The sequence below is a fragment of the Danio rerio genome, chromosome 13 (assembly GCF_052040795.2).
Source record: "Danio rerio strain M-AB ecotype USA chromosome 13, GRCz13ab, whole genome shotgun sequence".
NCBI lineage: Eukaryota > Metazoa > Chordata > Actinopteri > Cypriniformes > Danionidae > Danio > Danio rerio.
Window position 1 is genome coordinate 9,734,702 of NC_141033.1, and position 25,837 is coordinate 9,760,538.

General features: G+C 34.8%; 3 protein-coding genes across 5 annotated transcripts in view; 2 read left to right on the forward strand and 1 right to left on the reverse strand.

Moving 5' to 3' along the window:
- Positions 1 to 7,114, reverse strand: part of cpxm1a (carboxypeptidase X (M14 family), member 1a) — a 29,708-nt gene extending 22,594 nt beyond the window's left edge. The window contains exons 1-3 of the mRNA XM_087278909.1: positions 6,848 to 7,114; positions 3,075 to 3,184; positions 2,838 to 2,977 (exon numbers count right to left, since the gene is read on the reverse strand). Coding sequence (XP_087135035.1) covers positions 2,838 to 2,977; positions 3,075 to 3,184; positions 6,848 to 7,082 — 485 coding nt within the window. The 5' untranslated portion in view covers positions 7,083 to 7,114. The remainder of the gene's footprint in view (positions 1 to 2,837; positions 2,978 to 3,074; positions 3,185 to 6,847) is intronic.
- si:dkey-33c12.4 overlaps positions 1 to 25,837 on the forward strand; it is a 213,937-nt gene that overhangs the window by 174,591 nt on the left and 13,509 nt on the right. The gene's annotated exons all lie outside the window — the stretch shown is intronic.
- slf2 (SMC5/6 complex localization factor 2) overlaps positions 10,743 to 25,837 on the forward strand; it is a 44,247-nt gene continuing 29,152 nt past the window's right edge. The window contains exons 1-8 of one of the 3 annotated variants that reach the window (XM_087277312.1): positions 10,743 to 10,813; positions 11,420 to 11,461; positions 15,016 to 15,204; positions 18,004 to 18,392; positions 20,531 to 20,737; positions 20,831 to 20,864; positions 20,968 to 21,914; positions 22,036 to 22,115. In XM_087277312.1, coding sequence (XP_087133438.1) covers positions 18,216 to 18,392; positions 20,531 to 20,737; positions 20,831 to 20,864; positions 20,968 to 21,914; positions 22,036 to 22,115 — 1,445 coding nt within the window. In that variant the 5' untranslated portion in view covers positions 10,743 to 10,813; positions 11,420 to 11,461; positions 15,016 to 15,204; positions 18,004 to 18,215. 3 annotated transcript variants of the gene reach the window in all.

A 25,837-nucleotide genomic window follows, 5' to 3' on the forward strand; every position in this document is an offset into this window, starting at 1 on the left:
TTGAAGTCAGACTGATCAGCCCTCCTCATTTATTAGCCCATGTCAATTGTTTTGCCCAATGTCTGCTTAACGGAGAGAAGATTTTTTTCAACACATTTCTAAACATAATAGTTTTCTGAACATAACTAACTTTTAATAACTGATTTATTTTATCTTTGCCGTAATAACACAACAGAATATTTTACTAGATATTTTTCAAGATACTAGTATTCAGCTTTAAGTGACATTCAAAGGCTTAACTATGTTAATTGGGTAAATTAGTGAAAAAACTGTAAAAAAGCACGCACATCTCTCTTAATTGGGTGCTCAGCCAAAACCGCAAAAAGTGCAAATTAAATGTAAATCAAAGGCGGTCAAAATCAAGGCTCCAAAAATACAAATTTATTAAATTAAAAAGGCTGACACAGAGCCTTTGATTTACATTTAACTGGGTAAATTAGGCAAGTCATTGTATAACAGTGGTTTGTTTTGTAAACAATACAAAAAAATGTCTAAGGGGGCCAATAATATTGACTTTAAAATGGTTTTAAAAAATAAAAACTGCTTTCCTTCTAGCCAAAATAAATTAAATAAGATTTTCTCCCAAAAAAAAAAAATATATATATATATATATATATATATATATATTGGGATTTTATATATATATATATATATATATATATATATATATTATATATATATATATATATATATATATATATATATATATATATATACAGTTGAAGTCGAAATTATTAGCCCCCCTGAATTATTAGCGCCCCTGTTTATTTTTTTCCCTAATTTCTGTTTAATGGAGGGAAGATTGTTTCAGCACATTTCTAATCATAATAGTTTTAAAAACTTATTTCTAATAACTGATTTATTGTATCTTTGTCATGATGACAGTAAATAATATTTTACTTGATATTTTTCAAGACACTTCTATACAGCTTAAAGTGACATTTAAAGGCTTCACTAAATTAAGGTTAACTAGGCAGGTTAGGGTAATTAGGCAAGTTATTGTATAATGATGGTCTGTTCTGTAGACTGTCGAAAAAAAAATTATCTTAAAGGAGCTAATAATTTTGTCCCAAAAATAGTTTTAAAAAAATTAAAAACTGCTTTTATTCTAGAAGAAAAAATATTGTCAGACATACTGTGAAAATTTCCTTGCTTTGTCAAACATCATTTGGGAAATATTTAAAAAAGAAAAAAAAAATCAAAAGGGGGCTAATAATTCTGACTTCAACTGTATATATATATATATATATATATTATGGGATATAATAGATATTGTCATGATCACCAGCGATCTAGTAGCTGCAGATCACTTAAGGATTACAAATTCGCCATTTCTGGACTACAAGACCCAGTCATGCTCCACACTCACAACCGGTTCCAAATCCTGACTGACGGCTTACACACAGCTGATGCTGCTCAAGTATTGATTACACACACATATATACAGCTCACTTTGACACACTCATTGCTGAGTCTTGATATCTGTTAAGTTACGTTACAACTCGTTTTCCTTGCCTTGCCTTCTGTGTTTTAAAACTTTGCTTTGTTATGTTTGATTATTCCTGTATGCTGCTTACAATTATACTGTGAAAGATTCCTTTGTTCTGTTAAACATAATTTGGGAAATATTTAAAAAGAAAACACTTAATTGCACGGTAATAGCATTTAAATGATAATGTATTGTGTATATAGTTTAATATTGTATATAGTTTATTTTACTGTTTTAAGCAGGATTAAAGTAAATCTTTAAATCTATTATTAGTTTCCTGATTCTTAAGAAGTGGAACAAAGCAATTAATATATATATATATGATTCTATGGAGCCAGATTAGTCTAAAAAATAATACATTTAAAAAAACGTTTATCCACAACTCACATTTACAAATTTGTAATAGTAAATTATGCAATTCGTATATACGCAAATCCAATTATTAATTCATTCATTTTCTTTTCGGCTTAGTCCCTTTATTAATCAGGGGTCAACACCGCCGAATGAACCGCCAACTTATGCAGCATGTGTTTTACGCTGCGGATGTCCTTTCAGCTGCAACCTATTACTGTGAAACATCCATACACACTCATTCACACACATACACTACAGACAATTTAGCTCACCCAATTTACCTGTACAACATGTCTTTATACTTGTGGGGGAAACCAGAGCACCGGGAGGAAATCCACACAAACACGGGGAGAACATGCAAACTCCACATAGACATGTCAACTGACCTAGCCAAGGCTCGAACCAGCGACCTCCTTGAGATGCGACAGCGCTACCCATTGTGCCACCGTGCCGCCCAACACAATTCATAAATAGACTAAACACAATTTGTAAATTCAAAATACAATTTATAAATGCTCTCATCCAATTCATTTGGAGAAATATTTTTGATCTTTACTTGAAAATGCACAAATTGTGTTTTGAATTTACGAACTGAATTTGTGTATTTATGATTTGTGTTTTGAATTTATGAGTTGGATTTTTTAAATGTGAATTGTGCTGTGCATGTATGAGTTATATTTTTGCAAATGTATTAGTTTTGAGACTGATCTGGCTCCATAGATTCAACTTAAAAATTTAAAGCAGGAGGATTTTTTTTCCAGTGTACTTTATGTTTCTGTATCTTTCATGTGTTAAGCTTTACCAAGCTATGTTTTGATACAACCTCCTGAATTTTTTTTAAAACAGGCCATCATCGCTTATTGTCGACATCATCAGACACTAAATAGCAATTAAGATGTTTTTCAAAACAAGTAATACGGTAGAGAAAAGAAACTGTCACGCAAAGGGATAATTATAGCATGGAAAAGGAGAATAGTCAACAACATTCACTGACCTCCAGATTGAGTTTCTACCCTGCAGGATGACGCCGGTAAAGAGTGTCAGTCTGAGAGCATCCAGCTGCAACCACTGTTCCTGATCCTCCTCACCAGCACACCATGCTCCATCATACTCATCATCATCCTCCAGACCAGACTACAAACACACACACACACACACACACACACACACACACACATATGCAAATACATAACATAATGTATCACATCAAATCTACCTCAAACAAACTGACCTGTATATTGAGGCGTCCTCTGTGAGGCCCGAGCCCAACGCTCAGATATGAGGAGCACTGCAGCTGATCATCAGAGACTTTTAGAGACTCCAAACCCAGCGGTGGACAATCTGAGAATGAGGAAACACTAACTCAAGACTTTTACAGTTGAGCGCTAACAGTTATCTGTTAAGAGGAGCCTGAGAATGTTTGGAGGAAAGATTACAATAAGTTTACCTTTACTTATATGGGTGTTCTTCAAAATAAAAGTTGAAGGTGAAATATATATTCATATTTCAACAGTAAAGAGAACCTTGCTATTGAAAAAAGTTATTTACATGTTAAAAGAAATTGTTAAAACACATTGTTAGGGTAGCACATTACAAGTCACCTGAGTTATGTAATAATATCACTTTCTAGATAACGAGTAAAGTTACGCATTACTTTTAAAGAATAAGTAATAATATGTGAGTTTGTTTTTTGAAAATGTAATGCAAGTTACTTTTAGTTTAATTTAGTTTGCTTTTAAAAATAAATTTCTCAACTAAAATTAAAGGAGTCACGATGAATCAGGCAGTCAATGAGAGAATGTGTTCATTATTTTGAATGGATTGGCTGTACTTTCCTCGTCAGCTGAGGAAGTTCAACCTCCGAAAGGAGCTGCTGAAAAAGTTCACCTCCATCATTGAATCAGTCCTCTGGACGTCAATAACTGTCTGGGATAGCTCAGCTAACAAATCTGACCTCCGAAGACTACGTCAAATAGTTCCGGCTGCTGAGCGAATCATTGGTACAACCCTCCCTACTCTCCAAGAACTGCTTATCCAGAGTGAGCAGAGGGGCAGCCAAAATCACCCTGGACCCTTCACACCCAGCACACTGCCTCTTTGAACTGTTACCCTCCGGTCGACACTACAGAGCACTGCGCACCAGAACAGCCCGACACAAAAACAGTTTCTTCCTCAGCAAATCCATCTCATGAACACTTGATGATAGTAGTTGTGAAACCAACATCACTACTTGCCATACACTTTTTATACACATATACACTTATTTAACAACTTACTTTACATGCCAATTTCCACATAACAGCTGCACATAAAATGTTGTATATAGTGATATACCTGTGCAAACACTTGTCAATTTGTATATTTGCATTCACTACTTACTTCTATTTTTTAAATATATTTATTATCTGTTTTTTCCTGTCTCTGTAATTCTGTTGCACTGGAGAAGCTCTGTCATGAAAACAAATTCCTCAAATGTGTGAACATACCTGGCAATAAAACTCTTTCTGATCGTGATTCTGATTATTTTAAATGCATCGGAGAAAAGAAAAAGGGGATTTTCCAATGCAGTGTTTTTACTTAAGACAAATAATACAAAAGTAGCAAACACGTTGCTTTAAACTTTCAAATATCTGTATATTTGGATTGCAGCTTCGAGTTCAGGAAGTTCTCAGATAACATTATTCTAAAATATAATTTTTCATGTGTTTTTTAAAGGTAAATGAAGATTATACAGTACAGTGTGCTGTTAACTGCAGAACTCCTCTATTAAAAAGGAAAAAAAACAAGTTTGGAAAAAGATCAACTCTTAGACATGTAGTAAAAAGTAACGCAAAAGTAACTCAAAAGTAAAATAACGCATTACTAACCATAAAAAGTAACACAACTAGTTTCTTTTTTGGCGAGTAACTCAATATTGTAATGCATTACTTTCAAAAGTAACATTTCACAACAAAGATTACATACAACCTTTCAGTTGCTCAACATGAATTTGTTCACTCTTAAAAACAAAGTTTTTGGCAGCAATGTCATATAGTAAAAAGATTGATGGATTTCCCAAGTACTTTTTTAGTGGACACTTCTTAAAATAACCCTTATTTTCTAGTGTGAAGAACAATTTGCTAATATTTTCTACTATAAATAACTTTTTGTACAATAGAGCATTTCCAAGTAAAGAATGTTTTTCATGGACATCATCAACCTTTTTTGAAAGTGTGCTGATGGTTCTAAGATCAAGAACTTGTTTTTTTTTTCATTAGTGGTGTTATATAGAAGAACATGTTGGTTCCCAAAGACATCTTTAGATTACTAAAATGTGCTTTGCATTAGGTAAGAAAGGTTTATGAAGGTTCTATTGGCAACCATATTTTCTAAGACATGAGTGCAAAAATAAGTAAATGAATTATTTTTTTCTGCCAAACTGGAGTTTTTGGCCACGATGCTACAGAAGAACGCTTTTTGGCATTCTTGTTCCTCCAAAAAAGATTTTAGTGAACAGTTATTTGAATCATTATCTTTTCCTTTTTCCATCAGAAATAACTTTTTGTGCAATTGAAAATCTCGATGGATGTTAAACATTCTTAAGAATACAAACCTTCATTTTTTAGGAATATAGAGCAAAAAGTTTCTTTAGAAAATGACATTCATCTCTATACAAGAAAAAAAGGAACTGTTCATGCTACAGTATGGTTCTTAATGGAACCCAAAGTGCTTCTTTAATGGATCCTTTAACTTTAAGAGTGACAACTTGGATAAACAACTTGTGCCGAGGAAGGGAATGTGAAGGTTTTTTCTTGAAACCATCAATGGCACTAAAGAGACTTTGTTTAAAGAGTGTAGGGAACAGTTTTCATATGGTGCGCTTTTAAAATTACTTCAAGAGCTGGTGGGAACACAAGAATGCTGAGCTAACAAATATCACATTGATTCACCAGAATTGTTTAAAACACACACTGGTGAATCAGCGTCACCTTTGCTGCATAAGTGTTTCACCCAGTTCTTGAACTGATTTTCCTTTGAGTATACAGCCTGATATTAAACAGATGCGACTAGTCAACAAATCCTGCTGTACACACACACACACACACACACACACACACACACACACACACATACAAAGTGTTTTGCATTAAAGGAATATCTAAAAATGCATTCATTCATTTTCTTTTTGGCAGAATGAACCGCCAACTTATCCAGCATATGTTTTACACAGCGGATGCCCTTACAGCTGCAACCCATCATTGGGAAACACCCATACACTCTCATTCACACACATACACTACAGATAATTTAGCTTACTCAATTCACCTATACCGAATGTCTTTGGACTGTGGGGGAAACCAGAACGCCTGGAGGAAACCCACGCTAACACGGGGAGAACATGCAAACTCCACACAGAAATGCCAACTGACCCAGCCGAGGCTCGAACCAGCGACCTTCTTGCTGAGGTGACAGCATTACCCACTGCGCCACCGCATCACCCTAATAATACACTAGTAATTCTTAGTAGTAATATTAAATATTATTATATAGTATTATTTGAATTAGAAGACTAATAAACAAATTATAAACATTCAAGCCTACTGAAAAAATAGCAACTTTGGAAAGAAAAATTAAATAGTAAAATGTAAATTTGCAAAAGATGCTGCTAAATTGCAGGGTCATTTGTAAAATGTAAAAATTTGATAAGGAAAATATGCATATTGTCATGATGGCAAAGACAAAATAAATTAGTTATTACAAATTATCCATTAAAAATAATGTTTACAAATGATTTAGAATAAACATTCTCTCCCTTCAACAACACTTAAATATATTAAATATGTAGCACATACTTAAATACAGTATAACTCTCTATATTAAGTTTTAAACAGTACATTTCATTGATACATTTTTAGGCTTTGCTATTTTTCTCAGAGTAAAACGTCAACAACAAAATATGCTGTCCAAAAAAGATAATAGTCCAGAAAATTCTTCTCTCAGCTTTTAGATTGATCATGAACTCGCCTGGTTTTGCTCCACGGCTCTCTTTGTTCATCTGTTCTCCATCTTCACTGCTGTTCCTCCTCTGAGCTGACTTAAAACTTTTAGTAACATTTCCAGTCTGATTAAATATTGACTTCAAATCATTGGATTCAGTTTTAGTCACAGTATTATTAACAGTCTGATTTTCAAATGAAAAACAGCTGCGTGCAATGCAAACTATTATTGCAGCGCAAATGTGCACGTTCTGCTTAAGCATCTTTTCTTCCCCAATAACCTATATTCGTGTCCAAGTCTTCAAGCAGAATTTAAAAGTCATATATTGAAAGAACGCCCCGTAACATAATACCTTACTGCCGCCGTTACCGTAAATTGTGGAAAAGACGCGGTGCGCACCATAATTGTGCTGTCAAAAAGATATGGCAAGCCGTATTAACATTTGACCTGAACGTATATACCAGTATCTATTTTTATGCTCAGGTTCACGCAGGTTGCTTAGGCACCAAAACAATGCAATTAGGTACATTTTCATACGGTATTACTAGGCCAGCTAGTAATGGAGCTAGTAAACCTCACTCCTCTGACTTCAAAAGGTCTTTGTCTTGTTAGAGCAACCGACTCCCCATTCAATCTCAACTCTGAACAAGATGGGTGCAGCAGGCCCGGCTCCAGCTTGGAACTTTAGGGTGGGTCAAGTGACATGTTAAGTGGGCCAAAAATTATATATATATATATATATATATATATATATATATATATATATATATATATATATATATATATATATATATAGATAGATAGATAGATAGATAGATAGATAGATAGATAGATAGATAGATAGATAGATAGATAGATAGATAGATAGATAGATAGATCGATAGATAGATAGATCGATAGATAGATAGATAAAAAAATTTCTTGCTATAATTTATCGTTATTTCTACACATTACTAAATTTATCCATAACAGAGTTGACAAACAATATAAAAACTGTTTATTTCTCTAAAATTAAAACATTCAATCATTTATGTTTGACAAAAGCTGAATTATAAAAATTAAATATGCTTTCAATAAGAAACCGGAAATAATTGCTGTTTTCAGAGAGTTTTAACTTTTTGAAATGTCAACTGTACATGCAATAGAATCACCCATATTGCTTTTAATGCATATAATAATCTTTACAATAACTGTAAGTAGAGTTATCATGATGCTGGAATACCTTGATGGTGATACCTTGAAAAAACATCGAAAATCCATACTATCTTCTATATTTTGTGAATTTGAAACATTTTACTATTATTATTCATTATTTATTTAATGCACCAGAGCCCATATGGACATTAGTATTTTTAACAACACATTTTTGAATAGCAGCTCTTTGCATATCAGCCTACTTGTTAGGTAGATAGCTAATTACCATTTAGCCTATCAAAAAGCATTTTTTCAGCGTTTATTTCGCATATAAAACATATGACAAGTTTTAATCAATGAATTTTTCAGCATTTATTTTGCATATAAAATATATAACAAGTTTTAATCGATGCACATATGCCGTTTAGCGTGCTTTATCAGAGCGCTCTATGTGTGTGCATCGACCTGCTCGCTGAAACATCTTGAATTCTCAATATTTATTCAATATTCATTATTGAATCCTGAATTGTCAATATTTAATTGCACTACTGTTAAGCACAACAGTAAACAGTAACAGTTTCCTTTGTCAGCTAAAAGGGTCAAATAACTGAGGAAGATCACAAATAATAATTGGAGAAATTTAAATAAAAAATTGACAATCAACAGTGATTTACACATCTGTCTTATTTAATTAATGGAATATTAATAGTGATATTGATAGTAGTTCAGTTGCAAATATTTCGATATTGTTTATACAGGTCATTATTGTTTAAGTGCGTCAAGAGAAGGGAGTCCGCACAGAAAGCAAAGCGGAAGTAAGATTATGTGTGGCTATATGTCGAAATATTTATATTTTTGACCATGGAGCCGGGCCTGGGGTGCAGTAGGAGCCATAGGTTACATGTGGGGGCTTGTCCGGGATGGGAATGAGGTTTATGGGAGTGAGTGTAACAGAAGCCAGCTAGCGAAGTGATATGCAGGTAAACCTCACTCCTCTGACTTCAAACCGTTCTTTAGCGACAGATGCTAGAGGCCATGGTCTTTAGAGCGACCGACCCCATACAAAGAATCGCCAGTTCAATCCCAGTTCAGATTGAGATGGGTGCAGTAGGACAGGTGAGTTACATTATTATTACAAATATATCATATTTACGTAAGATAAAAAATATTTCACAATTTGTTCATCAGCCATCCAGTATCAATCAATCAGCAGACCCAGAGAGAATTTACAACGCTGGAGAGCCTCAAAGCAAGAAAAGTCGCTGGTTTGAGTCCCGGTTGGGCCAGTTGGCGTTTCTGTGTGGAGCTTGCATGTTCTCCCCGTGTTTGCTTGGGTTACCCCCACAGTCCAAAGGCATTTGCTATAGGTGAATTGGGTAAGCACAATTGGCTGTATGTATGTGTATGTGTTAATGAAAGTGTTTGGATGTTTCCCAGTACTAGGTTGCAGCTGGAAGGGCATCAGCTGCGTGAAACATGTGCTGGAATAGTTGGTGGTTCATTCCAATGTGGCGACCTCTGATAAATCAGAGACTAAGCTAAAGAAAAAAAATAATAAAGGAAGTCATTGGTAGTTTAAAATCATCAGGGTTTGATAGTGTGTGGTCTTTTAAATACACACACAACAGTGAAAAGACAGCTGGTAAGTTTTCTATTGCAAACAAATATAACTAAGTTCTCAAGTTGTCTTTAGAAAGAATGTTCAGACATAAAAAGTGGCTGTGTCCGTTTAACTTTAATAGGCTGTGACGTTTTTCTAAATCAACTAAAACAATGACTGGTCTATTTGCAAAATGAAAAATGCTTATTTCTTTTATATCCACTTCTTACTAAACTAGAACAAAAGAAAATCCTTCAACCCATTTAAACTTATAATAAATGACAAATTGCATATTGAAAATATAATATATAGTTGAAGAGCTGTGATTTTTATTTGATAAATTATTGCAAACCCTTCGCAATAATTAGTGTTAATGTTGTTTTGAAGTCATAATAATGAGTCTATGCCCATTATTTCCACACTTACAATTTTTGTCTTGTTTATTTATGCATTAATACCAGTTCATTATTATTATTTTCCTTTGAAATTCATTGTCCCTTTACTAATTAGGGGTCGCCACAGTGGAATGAACTTATCAAGCATATGTTTTACATAGCGGATGCCCCTCCAGCTGCAACCCAGTACAGGGAAACACCCATACATTCTCACATATAAGAATCACCAATAGAGCATGTCTTTGAAACTAAGAAACCCACACAAACACGGTGAGAACATGAAAAATCCATACAGAAATTCCAACTGACCCAGTCGGTGCTCGAACCAGCAACCTTCTTGCTGTGAGGCGATTGTGCTACCCACTGCGCCACCGTGCAACCCAGAGACAGAACATACTAATTTAAACTTAAATGAACAATGGAATAAAAAAGAAACATGTTAACATATCAAAACAAAGTGTTTCACATATAAACACACACAAAGAGTCACTGTGATAGACAGTAGGAAAGGATACAGTACACAATACACACACATAACTGAGTTGATTTACTGTCTCTCAGCCAGTGCTGCTGTCTGTCCCTCTGCTAGGAATTATTTGAATTTGATCCTCTTCAGTCATGTTTAGAAAGTTCTTTAAGTAGTTTGAGTTTGTTGAAATCTCTCTCTCTCTCTCTCTCTCTCTCTCTCTCTCTTTGACTGACAGACGGTGTGTTTTTCTTTTGATTTTGGCGCTCAATCTTACTGCCCTCTAGTGGCCGTTTCCGTGAATGACATCTCTCGCTCCTCCCACCTACAGATGGCGGCTACCGACAAACACAACAGCACTTTCATCATGGATGTCAAATAAACTTCCACAATGGCTGGTATGCTTTTCATAACAGTTTTGTATAATGACCGTCGCGTACATTAATAATCTTTCTCACTGTACTGTACTGCCGTATACGGTAAATGCAGCAGCGTTCACGGCGTTTGACAGCTGATGTTTGTTAGAAGTGTACTTTCAAAATCTCTTTGTATAAATATTATCGCTCATTATTTATTGATAATTGGACAGCTAAACGGGCTTTTGTAAAGTTAATGTTGATAAATGGGACAACTGTTTTTATTTGTGTGGTCGATGAAGCCTCGTGTTTTTGAACACCTTGTTTCTTTGTAGCCTGTTTCAAATGACTGTAGTCTTTTATATGATTTTGTTTTTAATAGTTTGTGATAAGACATCAAACAGTTCGATTAAAACACTCTAGATCGATGTCTTGAACTGTATTTGTAATGTAGCCAGTAGTTTCGTTTCTCAAGACTAGCATACTAGCTTCTCATCCCTCCTCTGTACTCATTAAGGCTACAAAGTACAGAGAAAACAAAGAACAGTGGAAGTGTGTTCAGATGAACCGGATGCGCTGGCATTTCCCTTTCTCACTTTACTTTTCCCAAAACAAACATGTTTTCCCGTTTTTCTTTCTGTTTTACAGACACACGCCCACCCGACAGAAACCTGGAAGCCTGTAGGACAGGTCTGTTGATTGCACCATGTAGTGCACCATGTAGTGTGGTGTAGTAAAACAGACTTCACAAAACCCAAAACTTCATATTGTTATTAAAGACAAGGGTTCTCAAACTTAGTGATAGAGGTACAGTTGGTTTTATATTTTGATATTCGGACATTATTCTTAATAACAATTTATAAAAGTATTCTTTGCAAATTCTAAATAGGGAAATCATATAAGCAGCGAATGACTATCATAAGTACAACATTGTTCACAGTCAATTAAATAGTGTTAATGTTGTTTTGAAGTCAAGCTTGCATTCTAATTACGATCGAATAATAAAAGTAACATGGTAAACAATATAGAGATTTCTAAAGGAATGAATTTGCGAATATAAAACCAACTTTACCTCTATAACTTTTGTGAGCATTTGTGAAAGTCAAATCTTTCTCCGGAAGATTTTAGTGGCTGAAGAACACTTCAGTGAATTCATAAAACGACATAATCTACACCAGCTTTGCGTGACTTAAACAGTTTTAAAATATAACATTACCTGTCTAACAGAAATACTTTAGCCATGGTGTCATCCTTTCTCCAGCATGCAAAAGTAGCTCCAATATTGATTCAGGATTTTAAAACGTTTTGATTAAGGATTTGTTTTCATCACTGTCATTCTCTTGTGTGCAAGTGAACGCGAAAACGGCCAATCAGTTTGCGTGATTGTGCGCAGATGTACAAATATACATTTGTTGGTAGTTTGGGCTACTTATCAGAATTATGGGAATTATCGGTCTGAGAAATTTTGATTGGAAGAACATTTGTTTTTGTCTTATGTATAAAATGTTATATGTCAAAAAATACATATAAACACATTTAGATCATTTTCTTTAATCATTACTATTGGAATGTGAAGAGACTTTCAACCAGGGGTCTGTTCTTTGTACGTGGATTACTCAGTTAGCTGGATTTGGTTGTTGACGATTTGACTGGATCCCGAATTGTTTCAATCTTTAAAACTGATCCGAGAGTTGTTGTCATAGCAACAGTTTGGGTAGTTCAAACCTGGACGCAAGCAGGCTCATTTGATATTAACAGGATTAGATTGGGTCAGTTCAAGCAAAGAAAATACTGAAAGTATGTACCAAATGCTGATATTTTTTTACAGTAGTAGTTATATACACTTGGGAAAATAGTAAATATATATATAAAAAGTAAAAAAATAAAATAAATAAAAAATATATATAGATGTGTTCAAAATAACACCACTGTTTTCAAAAGGCACTGTGAAGGGAGCACAATTGTCAACATGAAGATTGCTAAAACTGAACTGTAAAAATACTTTAAAAGAAAATAACACCTAAGAGAGATGACTGTAATGCTTTTTTAAAATAATTCGAAGTTTAAATGTTTGAATGTTCTAAATGAATAGGACATAGGTGGATAACGGGGAATAGAAAACTACCAGGAACTATGTTTCTAACTACAGCTATAGAGGTGTAGTTGCAAGTGCACAAGTTTGCGATGCAGTTTACGGATGTTTGTTGAAAAGATGAATTTGGCAAATGTCAAATCAGTGAACTATGTTTGTTAAGACACAGTTTGTGACCCTAGTTGGCTAACAATGGTTTTCAGAAACGCACCCCAGTACAACAAAAAATGTTTCTGAAAACAGTCACCTACTCCACCTTTAAGCACTTTTTAAATTTCATGTACAAATGGGAACCTTAACAATATAATTTACCTAAATTTCCACCAATTACTCACGCTCAAGTGGTTTTAAACGTTTATGAATTGTTCTCTTCTGTTAAATGGTGTTCTAAAGATTGTTGGAAATGAGCAGCCATCAAAAAATGCTATGAAAAACAGTGACCTCCAACATTCTTCAGTATATCTTCTTTGGTATCAAACAGAAGAAAGTCTAAAGGTTTGAAAAAAGTGGAGGATACGTAAATGATTTTGGCAAACTAACTGCTGAAGCACCTATAGAGTTGCCGTGTCTTCACAGCAGCTCACCATCTCAACTGAGCAATATTAAAGTCCAAAAGAGGAAGGGTTGATGACATTGAGACTCAAAGTGCGATGCAAATGTCCAGCCTGCATCACAGCTTGTTTACTGGCTGTCAGTGCCGAAAAAAGGAAATGATGTTATCTGAATCGCGCCTTATGTAAATATGAATCATGCCTTTTGAAGGGTAAAACAGTAAATGATACAGTGTTACATTTACAGACATTCTTTACTAAAACATTGTAGCGACCCGCTAGGAACTCTTTTACGACTTGGTATTGAGTCACAACCTAACAATTTAAGAGCTGTAGATGACAATTTTCTGTAACAGAAACTGACATCTGCTGTAAAGTTTTATGCATAATGTAACAAGTAATTGCATTATCACAAAATGTAGTCTTAGGTGGCATTGGATGTTCATTTTTAATCGTTCAAATCATTGTTTTTTATTTGTATCTATTCTGAATTCTGTGTAAAAAGTTAAATTAAACTATCATAAGGTAAAAAGCATGTCTAAATAGTTAAAGTCTATATTTTAACAAGTAACAATATATTGAACGTTTAAATCAACAGACTGTTACAGCGATAGTTCACAACAACAAAAAAAGACTATTCTATTTACTCTCCTCCAAGTAGTTTCTTCAAGTGATGGGAGTTTCTTTCTTGTGGAACACAAATGAACATATTTTGAAGAAAGCTCGAAACCGGTAACCATTTACTTCTGTAACAGGAGAAACAAATACTGTGCAAGTCAATGGTTACAGATTTCCAACATTTTTCAAAATATCTTATTTTGTGTTCAACAGGAGAAAGAAACTTCTAAAGATTTGAAACAAGTAAAGGTTGAGTAAATAACGACAGGATTTTATTTTTTGTTTAAACTATCACTTGAAGGCCTCTATTAATAATTTCTTATTCCATTTTCTATTGTTCTCAGATTCATTAACTTAAAGAATAATACTGTGCATATTATTAAATTTCTTTATTTTTACTTTGAGAAATGCACCTTAGATTGAGCAATAACAATTAGTATTATCCCTAAAACGTCCTCATAGTTTGAAATGCCACTGTAAAATAGCAACAGTTGTTTCAACTCTAACAGCATTTCCTGATATAAAGAGGCAGGGAAAGGAGGGATCTCCTCTATTTTTCTGGTGTGTCCCCTGGACCACTATTAGACTCAGAACATAACAGTCTCTCGAATTTCTTTACTTGCATTAGATTGACTATATAAAGGAGAGGTATCATTTAAGGCTTTAAAAACAAGTAATAAAAATCTCAAACTCAATCCTACAAGAGACTGGCAGCTGGTATAAGTTTCTCAGTCAAAACAGTTAGAAGTATTTCTGCTGCATTTTGCAGCGTTTGCAGTTTGACCAAACATTTGTTTTGGACCCCATAATACAGTGAATTACACATGAATATATGATTGGCCAATTGACAGTTTTGGTGATAGTGTCAATTTTAAAGACCCTAAATTTGAGAATCCTTGATGTAAAAAAGTGATAGTTTTGCATGCAAACTTGTAAGTTCACTTGTTTTTACACTTGATACAGTCGTATCTCACTTTTCACAGATCACTCAGAAGACCTTTAAAGACAGCTTTCTGTGTTTCATCATTGTACAATGTCAAGTTCCCTCAAGCAGCACATCACCTCTATGGGTGAGATATAGTTCACCAGTGTGGTATAAACTGTACAGGGATGCTTGGTGTGTTGGGCTCCTGTTGATCTCCTTGCGGGCTTTACAGCACTATGGCAAAATGGTAATGTTGCATGTATTCGCTTGCTGAATTTCTTGCCATTTCTTCTTCTGGTTTTGTTCAATTGTGGCTGGAATAAATTGCACGACTTGAAACACTAGATTAAAACACTAGGCCTCATACACTTTTTTGCCTTTGTAGATGGTTACATGGAGAAAACTGGGCATATTGCACTAAACAAATGACTTTTTTACCACACAGTCAAGTCATTGCAAATCTAGTAAGCTGACTCTCATTGCAAATTATATATTTCAAAAACACATTAAAATTTCAAACGTTTAATATCGTTTGACTGGATGGAATCCTAAGTAGCATACCCAATGAAACACTGCGCTATTCTCTTTTACAGTATGCACTGTTGCACTTAAACACTGAACAGTGTAGCATTTAGTTGTATCCCACATGACACACTATATACTCTGCACTAACACACTGTGCACTACACGTAATGTTTTATGTATTAACCGAAAATTCAAACCATTTCCAAGACGATGTTTAACAGTTACTAAATTTCTAAAATAATAATTTTTTTGCTCCTATTGTTGGCGTGGGTTTCCTCCGGGTGCTCCGATTTCCCCTATAGTCCCCAGACATGTGGTATAGGTGGATTGGATTAACTAAATTGGACGTAGTATATGGGTGTGTGTGATTCAGAGTGTATGAGTGTTTCCTAGTACTGTGTGGGTTGCAGCTGGAAGGGCAACCGATGCTGTTAGGGGTTCAGGGGTGTGGTCAGGCCCGGATTGGCTAATCGGGAGGACCGGGAGAATTCAGTCCGTTTTTTGGCCGCGAGGGCTGGTGTCCCTAGCTCAGAATCTGTTGCTCTCAGCAGTCACACTTTTTAAATGTATTTATTTACTTGACCACAGCCTTTTTATTCATTACTTCCTTTACTTCATTACTTAAGCCAAAGAAAAATGAGTGAATGAAATGAATAAATATTTGTTTTGATTATTACAAGCTCCTCTCCTTCTGCTATGTAAGCTTTAGCATGGAGTGTTCAAAATTCTGCACTTTTTTAATTGGTTGAATGAGTACATTATTTGGGTATTTAAAGTGGGTGTTTTTGGACACACATATAGAATGCTGCTTTTAACAAATTAAAGTTGTCAACATTCGAGGTGGATCAAAACCTTTCATCAAGTTTCCTAAAACCAAAATATGCACCCGTCCTTCTCTTAAGACAACTTTGATGAACTTTTTGATTCACTGTGAATGTTGACTGCTTTTCTTCAATTACTCTGAATGCTCTAATGAGCTAAAAGAAACATCAAACTGTTAAGAGTTGTATATGAATCCATAAAAAACAGGCTAATTATTATTCAATATAATGACGGAAGTCTTTATTGCCTGTTAGTAATTTTGGTATTATAGTAATTATGATTCATTTAAATTAAAAGCAGAATATACCTTTTTGTGTTTAGGGAAATTACTTGTCTTAATGCATCTAACTTGTCAGTCCATGACGTTCGTCTAGTGCAAAACATTAGACCTGTAGAGCTCTGCATTTTTTTTATTTTGTCACCATAAGTTCCAATTAAACCTTGATTGTTTTCATTGCACACTACGCAATTTTGCAAAATGTGCAGATGAGCAATTCCAGCGTTATGGATGTGACATTTGGAGTAAAAACTCAAAAACATAAATTCACATAGAAAGTTTACGTTAACAATATATTGAAACATCTGTTTCCATTTTCCAGAACAACTGTCCGCAAAGTTAAGGGGTCAGAAAAATATCAACCTGTAAATATTTTTAAAATTTAAATAAGGGAAATAAACATGCGTTATTGATGTGACCAAAAAAAGTTGTTATAAGTTTAATATACAGCATACTTTGTACAAATTAAACCACACAACCCAAAAGAAATAATGCTAATCAAAGGATAAGAGTTGGCTCACTATAGAACAAAAATAGTTTATTTTATTTTATTTTATATTTTTGCATTTATGAGGAAAAAGTTTTACTAGGTCTGCACGATATTGTAAAAATCCAACATTGCGATATTTTGTTGAGCTGCAATATATATTGCAATTTGAATATAATCTCACTAGATGATTTGAATACCTCTATTTGAGAAGATTTTATTAAATTAGATCAACTGTTTTCTTTGCAGTGGATCTGCATAAATTATAATAAATTAGAAGCATATAGAATAAAAGTGATATAAACATTGTTTATGGTTTTCTGGGGAATGTAACAGTTTTCAAGTAAAAAAATAATAATATATCTTTATCTTTTAATCTTTAATAAATAATCTAATCCTGCAATGTGACTACTGCGGATATAAACATTGTGATATTGATACTCAAACTATGTATTGTTCAGCTCTATTATGGATGTAACTGATGTGAAATTGCCACTTGTGTCACTTTAGTAAATCAAATATAAATGTTTGAAAACATTGACAGAGACATTTTAAAGTATTTTTACAGGACTGTAAAATTCAAGCTTACACAAAAAACGTTGTTTTACTACACAAAACTTTTTTTTTTTGTGAATACTTTGTTTTCATGGCAGGGTTGATATTTGAATGTAATTGCTCTTTCATCAGCTCCTTTAGACTGCAAATGTGATGAAAATCTGTACAGAGTCGTGCAGTGTATTCCAGCCAAATCATTATGTTAACAATCTGTCAGATTTGCATGTCAGTCTTATTTGTGTCAGCTAATAATCTTAATAATCATTAAGCACTGTCATTTCAATCAGGTTTGTAAGGTTATGGAGTAGCCGTGATGATGTGAGTGTTGCATTTTAGTTTATTGTCTGAAAATATGACCGTGTCTTTTTTCTTTTTTTTAGTGAAAGAAATTATTCCACTAGGTACACCACGGCACAATTTAGATGCCACATCACATCCTGTGCCAGGTCGTCCATTTCTTGACCCCTCTGAGAAGACTCCGGATGTTTCAAGCTCACTGCCTAAAAGCATTGTGTCCAGCAAGGGCTCTGAGTCCACTTCAGCCACACACAAAACCTCCCATAAAAGCTCAAGGACAGAACAGGACAGTTTTATGAATTCTACAGTTGTTGTAAAAAGACTACAGCCAAACAATGGCAACATCAACCCCAGAAACAACTGCTCTCTATCTTCCATGGATAAAAAGAATCTCCTGCAAAAGTCCAGTTCTTACAACAGAAACAGAGACATTTCTTATGCTCTCTGTAAGGAGCTGAATGAAAACTTGAGGGTAAATGCAACTCATTTTTCTTTCTAATGTAGTTTAAAACAACCCAAATTTCTAAATCTTGTCAGTTGAACTCCTTTGTGTAATTGGATCATTTTATTTTATGCAATAGCAAGATATAGTTGAAAATAGAGCTGTATATAAATAGAGAATAAAATGTCAAATTTAAAATGGCCATGACTTTAATATATTGGAAAATTAGGTAGCTTATGTAGAATTTAAAAGCGAGAAACTGTGATTTAAAGGGATAGTTCACCCAAAAATGAAAATGTACTCATTATTTACTCACCCTTGATTTGTTCCAAACTTTATGAGAATATGTTGTGAAGAATCCTGAAAAGCTGTAACCATTGACATCTATAATAAGAAAAACAAATACTATGGAAATCAGTAGTTAAGTTTTTTTTCCAATTTTTTTTTTAAATATCTTTTTTTGTGTTTAACGGAACAAAATCACATAAAGGTTGATTAAATAATGAAAAACAAGACATAGTATTGCATGCAAACTTATATAAGAGATTGTGACTAAATAATAATAGAATTTTCAGTTTTGGGCAAACTGTCCTTTTAAGTGAATTGAAGCAATTTAAAACCCTTTATTTTTCATTATAAAAGGTCATATTTTGGTTTTGGGAGACTCCAACTACAGGCTGATATGCAGGCAAGGCCAAAAAACACTTTCATTGTCTTATAATATGCAATTATTTTTACCTAATTATCTCAACGATTCGTTCAGTGGTTCATTTGTTCCTAAACTCCTCCTTAGTGTGATTTTAATCTGTGATGATTGGTCTGATGACCCAGTCTTTTGTGATTGGTTGACTGGGTTCAGTGTGAGACAGAGAGAAAAAAATGGCCACCATGGTTATGAAGTAGCACAGAGTGTGATGAGAGCCCAATGCAGGAATGCAATAAAGCAATAGCGTTAAACACCAGCATATTACTCTACTCTTAACTCTAACCTCAAGTAATAACAATGACACACATTCAGTATTAATCCACGCAGTGGCAAAGGTTAAATAATTTTAAAAAATTGACCGTGGAGGAAAAGATGATGGTCATAGTGAAGGCAAATGGCAAAGTATCGCAAGTTCAGAAACTCTTTTAAATCACCTAAAGGAAGAAGCACACGTTGCGTTTTCAACGAAATATTGAAGGCTTTATGTGAATAGCCCCATGAAAATGTAACCTGAGAAAGACAGTACAAGCACTGATCTATAATAGATACGTGATTACAAGCCGCGTGGAGTGATTACAAGTTACGACACGCAATTAAACACATATTTTAGATGCTGACATATTTAGCTATTTCTGAATATAATTTTGTAATTTGGGGCGACGCAGTGGGTAGCACGTTCGCCTCACAGCAAGAAGGTCGCTGGGTCGCTGGTTCGATCCTCGGCTCAGTTGGCGTTTCTGTGTGGAGTTTGCATGTTCTCCCTGCGTTCGCGTGGGTTTCCTCCGGGTACTCCGGTTTCCCCCACAGTCCAAAGACATGCGGTACAGGTCAATTGGGTTGGCTAAATTGTCCGTAGTGTATGAGTGTGTGTGGATGTTTCCCAGAGATGGGTTGCGGCTGGAAGGGCATCCGCTGCATAAAAACTTGCTGCATAAGTTGGCGGTTCATTCCGCTGTGGCGACCCCGGATTAATTAAGGGACTAAGCCGACAAGAAAACGAATGAATGAATTTTGTAATCTGCAGATTTTGCAGACTGATTTTGGGAGTATAGTATAGTAACTAAAGTAACTCTTAAAACATGTATAATGATAATAATATTAATAATACCTTTTTAACTTTTATTTACTCCTTGTATACTGTTCAAATTGACTACCGTTTTGTTATGTTCATGGCAGTTTTAGCCTCATTGACTTCCATTATAATTACTTTTTTTTTTTTTTTTTTTTAAGCCATGACAGGATAAAATCATGCATTCCTGATTGTTTGTGGTTTTTCCTATTGGGGGTAGGTAAATGTGTGGGCCTACTAAAAAGACTAGAAATGCCTAGAAAACAGGAAATTAGAAACTGTCAATCTGATTTTTCTTGCGGTAGTTATAATTGTTTTACAGTACTTTAACTTTGAACTGGTGTCTGCTTACTGGAACCAGCACTGACGCTAATCCATGTTCCCTGTGTACAGGTTAGAGGAGGTCTGTTTCAGTCAGAAAGTGCTGTGAAAGCTCGGAGACACACTCTTCCTCACTCATCTCACAGACGAAGTCCTGAGAGGCGCAATTCACTCTTATTCCAGCAGAGACCGAGAAACTCATCCGGGCAATTCACCCACAACCCCAATCAGAAAAAAGACAGAATGGATAATAGAGATCATAAAACATCCATAAAGAAGGTAAAGTTCAGTTGAAACTCGTTTTAATGAAATGTTATCATGAAACCTTAAAAAAAAACAAGATTTCTACTCTTTTTATTGGATGTTTTATAGGAGTTGAACAACTTGAACACGATGACTAGTCCAGGTAAAAATAGTTATCATATTAATCATCCCTGATTCAGCTTTTTTTGCCATTCTAAAACTAATCTAGCTCTCTATCTATGTCAAATACCCATTTTTGCCAACAGAGGGCAGACTGTCCTTATCTGCAAAGAGAAAAAGCGAAGCCAGCACAGGGAGTGAGAGGGAAACAAAACGGCCACGTGTTGATATTCAAGCCACCTCCAGCTCTTCTATATTGAACTCGCCTCCAAAGTTTATCAGACGTGCTTTCCTGAAGTCCTGCAATGAGTCCGTTATAACCATAAAGGAGACAAATTCCCCTATAAAACCTTCAATATCTGATAACAAGCCAAAACTGTCATCCTCCCTCCCCAGGCAGCTGTTTTGTGCAGACTCGAACGCTCACTCATCCCAAACCACTAAATCTCCCACAAACGCAGAGCCTAAAGATGCTATGGTGGCACGTGCCAACAAAAACCCCAAAGCTCCTCCTAGTCAACCACATTTGCGCAAAGTCTCTCCAAAGTCCAGCATGACGTTCGATAGCATTGAGACACACTTTACTCCAGATAACTGTGCATCAGTGGCCAAAATGAGCAAAAAAACAAACGGAGAAACGGAAATAATTGCTCTCTCCACAAACACCAGCTCTTCGTCTCACTATAAAGAGAGTGTTACCGGTCGCTCATCCCCCCATCAGCATGATCTGAGTTCAACCAGCTTTACGGAGCAAGCCAGCTCATGTAAGATGGAACTGGATGAAAGAGCGCCGTTGAAAGCGGAGCAGTCACGCAGCCCCGAGGCCATCCCAGCTGTGACGGTGAAAGTAGAAGGATCAGGAGAACACAAGTGCTTCCCCCAGTGGAAAGATCCCTTAGATATTGAGCTGGGAGATGATTGGGACGATGAGATGAGAGAACATTGTGTTATCAGCCTGAGCAGCAGCAGCAGCAGTCATGAAGATGAACAGCTGCCGTCCCTCAAGGAGATCCTGGATTGGACTGTGCGTGTGCCAGTTACACCAGAGAAAGATGCTTACTCAGAGCCCAACACGCCAGTCCCAAAAGCAGCAGTAAGTCTATAGAAAGTTCAGGAAAACACATCATTTGTCATTAATCAGTTTTTGACATGCCTGATCTTCTTGCGTGCACAAACACCTATGTTTCTGTTTTCTTTTTTTTCATCTGTATTAGACAGAGGCAGTGAAAACCAAAGCCACTAGTTATAGAAATACACTGGAGCAGATGCTGCAAGAAAAGGAGCAATATCAGAGGTTGGTCTTTTTTCCCCCTCCAACTTTATTGCTCTTGTGTCTTTCTTTGTACTTTCTTTTCTTTGTACTTTTTTTTGTACTTTCTTTGTGGCAATCAATAGGTTGCTTTAGTGCTTTGGATTTTAGTGATTGAGGTGTCAAAAGTCACCTAGTTGACAGATATTATTAGTGGTGTTTACAAAAGAAAATATTGCTGTTAAAATGAGATTGGACTTACTACGTGTCAATCCAAACCCATGACTAGAGCCAGACGGAATCTGCAGACATTTTTAGCTATTTTTGCGTGGAAATTTTGTTTAAAAATTGCGGATTAATGTGAAGTGATTTTGGGAGAATCTTAACTAAAACCTTAATATATGGAACGTGAAGTAAAACCTTTCTTAACTTTTATTTAATGTTTACAATGCAAATCCAATTAGAGCTACTTATTTGGTAAAAAAAAGTCTCTTATATAATATATCCAGTAAAAGACAGAAAATATTACTTTACAAACCTTATTGTAAATAAATCATATGAATATTGTCGAATTACTCAAAAATATAACTGAAATTAAATTAAAAACTGAATAAATATAAATTTACACACATTTACACAAGTAAATAAACAGAATCAATGATGGGCTAAAAATCGGTGGAAATCAGCGCGTGCAGATTTCGTGTGGACCTACCCATGATTTTCACACATCTGTGAAACATAAATAAAGATTTATGAAGCCTGAGAGAATTCAATTCCTCCATTAAACATGCTTCAAGCCAAAATTGTGATAGTTTTCAAAGTTAATTAAAAATGGTAAAATGAAGCCATATTTGGTTAATGCATGAGGATAAATCTCATTGTTTGTCTCGTGTGATGCAAGAATATTTTACATTTTTTCTATATTGACCTTATTCTTTGCATACGAACGAGGACAGCCTTATTCACTTCCATTCATTTTTAGACGTTAAAACAGCTCGTTCTGCTGCTTGATGTTGCAAACTGAAATGTTCTTAGTTTATTGTTCTACTTTATCTATATAGTCATGCAAACACTTGTTTGTAGAGCAAGTAGTTTTTTCGTTTTCTGGCATTTATTATTCCTAGTCATTTCTCCCATAGGCAACTCAATCGGATGTTCTAAAGCAATCACAAAAACGAGTGCACTTGCGCATCACAGAATAAGGTCAATATAGTGCTCAGAATAAATGAGTATACCCCTGTTTAAAATAATATTTGATCAATTTCTGAGTGAATATGTATAAGATATAGTGGTGCATTTGAACAAAACATATTAAACAGATATATTTGTTAAAAATTATATTTTAGTCACAGAACATCTTTAAAAATGGAAAAGTAATTCAATTAAATTCATGCAAAATATTGCAAACCTACAACATTTCAACAATATTTAATTTTTAATTGTTTTTGTTTCTCTTGATTTTTGCTATTTTTAAAAATTGTATTAAAAAATGTCCCCTAACATTTAAATTTAGGCTACTAATTTTTGAACTATTGTCGTAAGTTATTTTGTTAGATAAGCTCTAGATTTGGCTACACTACTGACTAAACTAATGTATATGCACAAACATAATATTGTAAAGCATCTTATAGAAAATATTCATTTAAATGGGAGATTTGTGGGGGGGTGTACTCATCTATGCTGAGCACTGTATTGTGTGCTGGCTTAATGTGGATTTCTTTTACAAACCCTTTATGAACCATTTGAAGCATCAAATGATTAATAGAATGGACTTTCAGGGGAGGGATTGGTTTCATTACATTAATATGTTCATTTGTGTTTTGAAGATGAAAGAAAGTGTCATGGGTTCGGAGCGATGTGTGGGTGAGCAATTCATCACAAAATAAAACTTTTTTTTTGTGCTAATCCATTCAATCAGTAATTACATGTCTTTATTTAGGATTAGAGACTTTTAAAATAATTTTAAAGTATTAAACGTGCAGAACTTTATGGATTATAGTATATAGAAATAATAGTCTTTGTGGCTTGTTAAAGAGAGTGGTGTGCCTCTGATTAAAGGTGATTATTATATTTCCTTTAATCAATTTGATATTGAAGGAAAAATGCAATATTTAAACAGTATGATATTTGAAATGCAATACATTATTTAAAAACATTTTATAATCAACATGTTTGGTATTATTATTTCAGGGAAAAGAGGCATCACTGCAACTTCTGAAAGTAAATAGCTGTCTTTTGCTGTTGTGTAAAACAATTAACAATGCAAGCAAACAAACTAAAATAATTTAAATTTATCACCACAGTTTTTCTCTGAACAATGCGGAAAACAAAACCTCTTGAGACTAGGCATGGGCCGGGAATAAGATGGTATGATAACCTTGGATAAAAATATATTGGTTTCATAGTATCATGGTATTGTGATTACTGCTCTAAAATAAATTCTTTTTAAATGTCTGGGTAAAAACAACAACTTTTTCCCCCATTGAACACAATATATTTTATTTTATGAAACACTTAAAATATTATGGACCAGTAGCTTTTGAAGTAGAAGTTCCTTTTTTGCTGAAGATGCTGTTGCCCTAAAAAAAATAAATAAAATAGTTGTGAAAAACATGTAAAAAAAACAAACAAACTGAACTTCTACTCTGAAAACTGGACTGACACAGGCTCAATTTAATTAAACTTCTATGTTAAGCTGCTTTGACATAATCCACATTTTAAAAGCGCTTTAGAAATAAAGATTAATTGCATTGAATATTTTAATATCAGCTTTATTTTATGTTATAATTTTAAATTGTGAATGTGACTACATTTGACAAATCTGCTTTAAAGTCAGTTTTAAATTTTATTTTGATTAAAATATAAATTAAAAATAATGATTAATATATAATTATTAAAATAATAATTTTAAAAAGTGTTTAGATGATGTCAGCCACTTGGGCTCAGAGTAACAGTCCAAATTCTGATACCGTCAAACTTCCTCCCTATTTTACCCCGGTATCCGGTATTACTGTGCATAATAAAAAAATTATGACGTAAGTCTCAGACAGCATCACAAACTGAAATCATTCAGAAACTGACTACCGTATATGCGACCTTAGGTTCGCGGTCACCTTATTGTCTTTTTCGTATTAGAGATCAGCGTGGGACACACACACACTGAGCGCGAGAAAGACGCACAGCACCACGCTCTCTCTCTCACTCTCTCACTCTCACACACACACACACAGAGCGAGAGAGAGAGAGACGCACAGCACCATGCTCTCTCTCTCTGTCTCTCTCTCTCTCTCTGTGTGTGTGTGTGTGTGTTTCCGAATAAAGCGAGGGAGCGGTCTGTAACTTGAAAGGGAGGGGTCGCGCGGTCTAACAATATCGCTCCCGAGCAAGCGAGCACGCGCGCATCCACGTGGATGCAGTTTGTGTGTGTCTCTCTCTCTCTCTCTCTCATTCACACACACACACATAGAGAGAGAGAGAGCACCAAGTGACACACAGACAGCATGCTCTCTTATTTACACACACACACTTCAGGTCACTTGGTGCACGACTCGCCATCTTACCTCACTTCTCTCTCTCTCTCCTCCACACTTTCCCATTATGACAATCACGCAAACGCATTTGTAGGCATTAAATAAATAATATTTAATACTTGTCTCCTATTTAAGTGCATTGTTTTTATCACGGTATAACGGTATTAAAACTGACACCGTTGCTTTTTTTTAGTTCCGGCGGTATACCATATCACTGTATTACCGCCCAAGCCTATT